Below are 2500 nucleotides of genomic sequence, written 5' to 3' on the forward strand. Positions count from 1 at the left end.
TTGAACCTTTGGGCTTCTCAGCAGGAACAGTCGTGGCCTTTGGTTTCAGAAAGGAAAAGAGTGTACCTTGTTGCTTTCTTTTAGAGGTACTGTTCTTGCTAATAGACGGGCAAGGCCGCTTGTCACTATCTGGTTCGTCTGCCAGGACTACAGGCACAAAGTGGTTTGGAATGTACCAGCCTCCATCCGCATTGTCCAAATTCCCATCCCTCGACCACAAAATGTACAGGGGTTCTTTAGGAGTGGCGGAGGTATCTGATGTTCTAGGATTTAGAACTCGGTTTACCAGACCACAGCATTTGAATTGGACACTGGGGTACATTGAGACTATTGGTCTAGATAGAACAGAACTCATAGCATGATGTGAACAAGGGAAGACCAAGCTCTGACCTCACACGCCACAAAAGCCTCTTCTTTTATGGTCTCCTCCCTATTCCCTGTGTCAGAAAATTTTTTGTCTCCTTGCCTTGTTAACGCAACAGTAAACAGAACATCTGGGAAAAAATCTGTATCTGATGCAACTGCGTCGTTGAAAGCATCGTGGTCAGCATAAAATGACCGATTGAAATACAGTTCTCCAGCCACCAATAATCGCAAGAGGTGCAATCGGTTTTCGTCACCAAATAACAAAATGGAGATGGAATTAAAAAGGCAATCTCCATTACCTTTAGCTTTTAGTGCCACAAGACGATCATTGGCTCTTGTGACATCTTCTGGGATGAGCGAGGTCCCAAGTTCATCTCTGACTGATTAAATGTGAGAATTCCTTATGTTTTCTTGAGTACATAACTTTCGCTCAGTCCATTTCTTCGTTTAAAATGTGACCCTTGAAACAATTTAAGTCGCTTTCATCCGACATAATTGACTCACCAAAGAAGAACACATGTGTACTGTGTGGGCCGTAACGCGGGCCGTAACGCGGGTCATAAACGCGGGAAAAGTCCTCAGCATCCTGGCTGGACTGTCAGCGGCAAATCAAAACGAAATATGAGCCTGCAATGTACTGTACATTTTTACAAAACCCGCTGAAAATGGCATGTTGTTGAAGGAATATTGTTGCGTGTATGCATTCCAGGTAAATTACGGCAAACCTTCAGATTGTGACAAAATTATAAGATGCTACTTCAATGGATCTTTTTATTTCTAAATTTATTTAAGCAAAAATTGAAGTGCTAGTCCTTTTATTTCGTATCAGTTAAGGCAAAACCTAGTCGCAAATTTGCAACTACTCTCGTTTTTCTAGTCGCAAATAAGAAAAATTAAGTCGCAAATGCGACTGTATCGGTCGCAATTTCGAGCCCTGTACCGTCTTTGTACATTGACCGCAGAATTGCTAACTGTCCATACGCTCCACGGAACTCTTGAACAGGTTTCGCACCTTTGCTTTGCTTTTTTCTAGCCAAATAATGAAAGGATTGACAAAATATAAGCTTATGAGAGACCCCGAACTATATTGTAAACATGAGACCCGCAAGGACGGACATAAACTACGACAAATTGAAAGAATCTCACCTTTATCCTGTCCAAGCTTCAACTGTGTGTGATTCGTCAACCACAATTGCCAACTCGGCTCGATGTAGGGCACTGTGTTCTTTTAAAGTGGCAAGGAATGCCTTTTCTAACACCGTCTCAGCGGAGCAACAGAGAAATTGAGGTGGACTCTCTCGAACCACGTTCAGTGCTTCCGTCGTAACTTCCATTGCCGTGCAGTTCAGCGACAACATTTCGGAAATCTGGTCGTCTATAATACTTTTCAATGGGGCAATGACAATCACACACGTTTTCGATGAAGAGATTTCTTCTTTGGCAAGAGCGAAGACAGTACAGATCATGCTCTTGCCAAAACCTGTTGGCAAAATTGCCATGACGTCTCTCCCATGAAGAAGATTGTTAATGGCCGTTTCCTGCTCTGCCTTCAAGACAACTGCACTATTTTCCGGACGAATATTCAAGAGCGACAACGCTCTAGTTAATGCTTCTGCCATATTTTGATTTTGTTTTGACGCAAAGATTTGTTCAGTCTCTCGAAACTCTCCCAAGGGAAATTACCAAAATATTTGATTGATGGGCGAGCATTCTGAACCAATCAGAAGGATCCGTACGCTGGCATACGGACCAACTGAAAAAAGCCCCCCTCCGCGCCGGCAGTTTTTCACTTGCTCCCGCCCCAATCTCCTTGCGGTTTTTCTGCCCTCGCCCGCCTTTATTATTTAGCAACCAAAACCGCCATGCTACGCAGGCTACTGGGCACATGTATTTGAGAGTTACAGTTGGTATTAAAATCTTGTTTCCGTATTTTATTTGCAGAAATATATATTACACTACTCTATTGCACAAAATCTATCACCCAAATAGTAAATAAACCAAATCTTAAGTTCAAGTTCCAAAGAGAAGTCTGATAAATACAGATGTATGAATGTAACTTGATGGTCAAACCATCCGCCATTATTTGAATTAGATAACTCTGAGTTTGAAAGAAGGATTGGATAGAGAACGGGTT

General features: G+C 42.4%; 1 protein-coding gene across 1 annotated transcript; it reads right to left on the reverse strand.

The window, feature by feature from the left end:
- Positions 1–1514: 1514 nt before the first annotated feature.
- Positions 1515–1985, reverse strand: LOC138054908 (ATP-dependent DNA helicase RecQ-like). Its single transcript, XM_068901179.1, has one exon. It carries the CDS (start codon positions 1983–1985, stop codon positions 1515–1517), a length of 471 nt encoding a protein of 156 aa, XP_068757280.1.
- Positions 1986–2500: the final 515 nt, after the last annotated feature.

The sequence above is a fragment of the Montipora capricornis genome, chromosome 1, assembly GCF_036669925.1.
Source record: "Montipora capricornis isolate CH-2021 chromosome 1, ASM3666992v2, whole genome shotgun sequence".
In the NCBI taxonomy this organism is placed as follows: domain Eukaryota; kingdom Metazoa; phylum Cnidaria; class Anthozoa; order Scleractinia; family Acroporidae; genus Montipora; species Montipora capricornis.

Bases quoted from the DNA above. Each gene is read 5' to 3' on its own strand.
- LOC138054908 (XM_068901179.1), bottom strand. From the start codon at position 1,985: ATGGCAGAAGCATTAACTAGAGCGTTGTCGCTCTTGAATATTCGTCCG.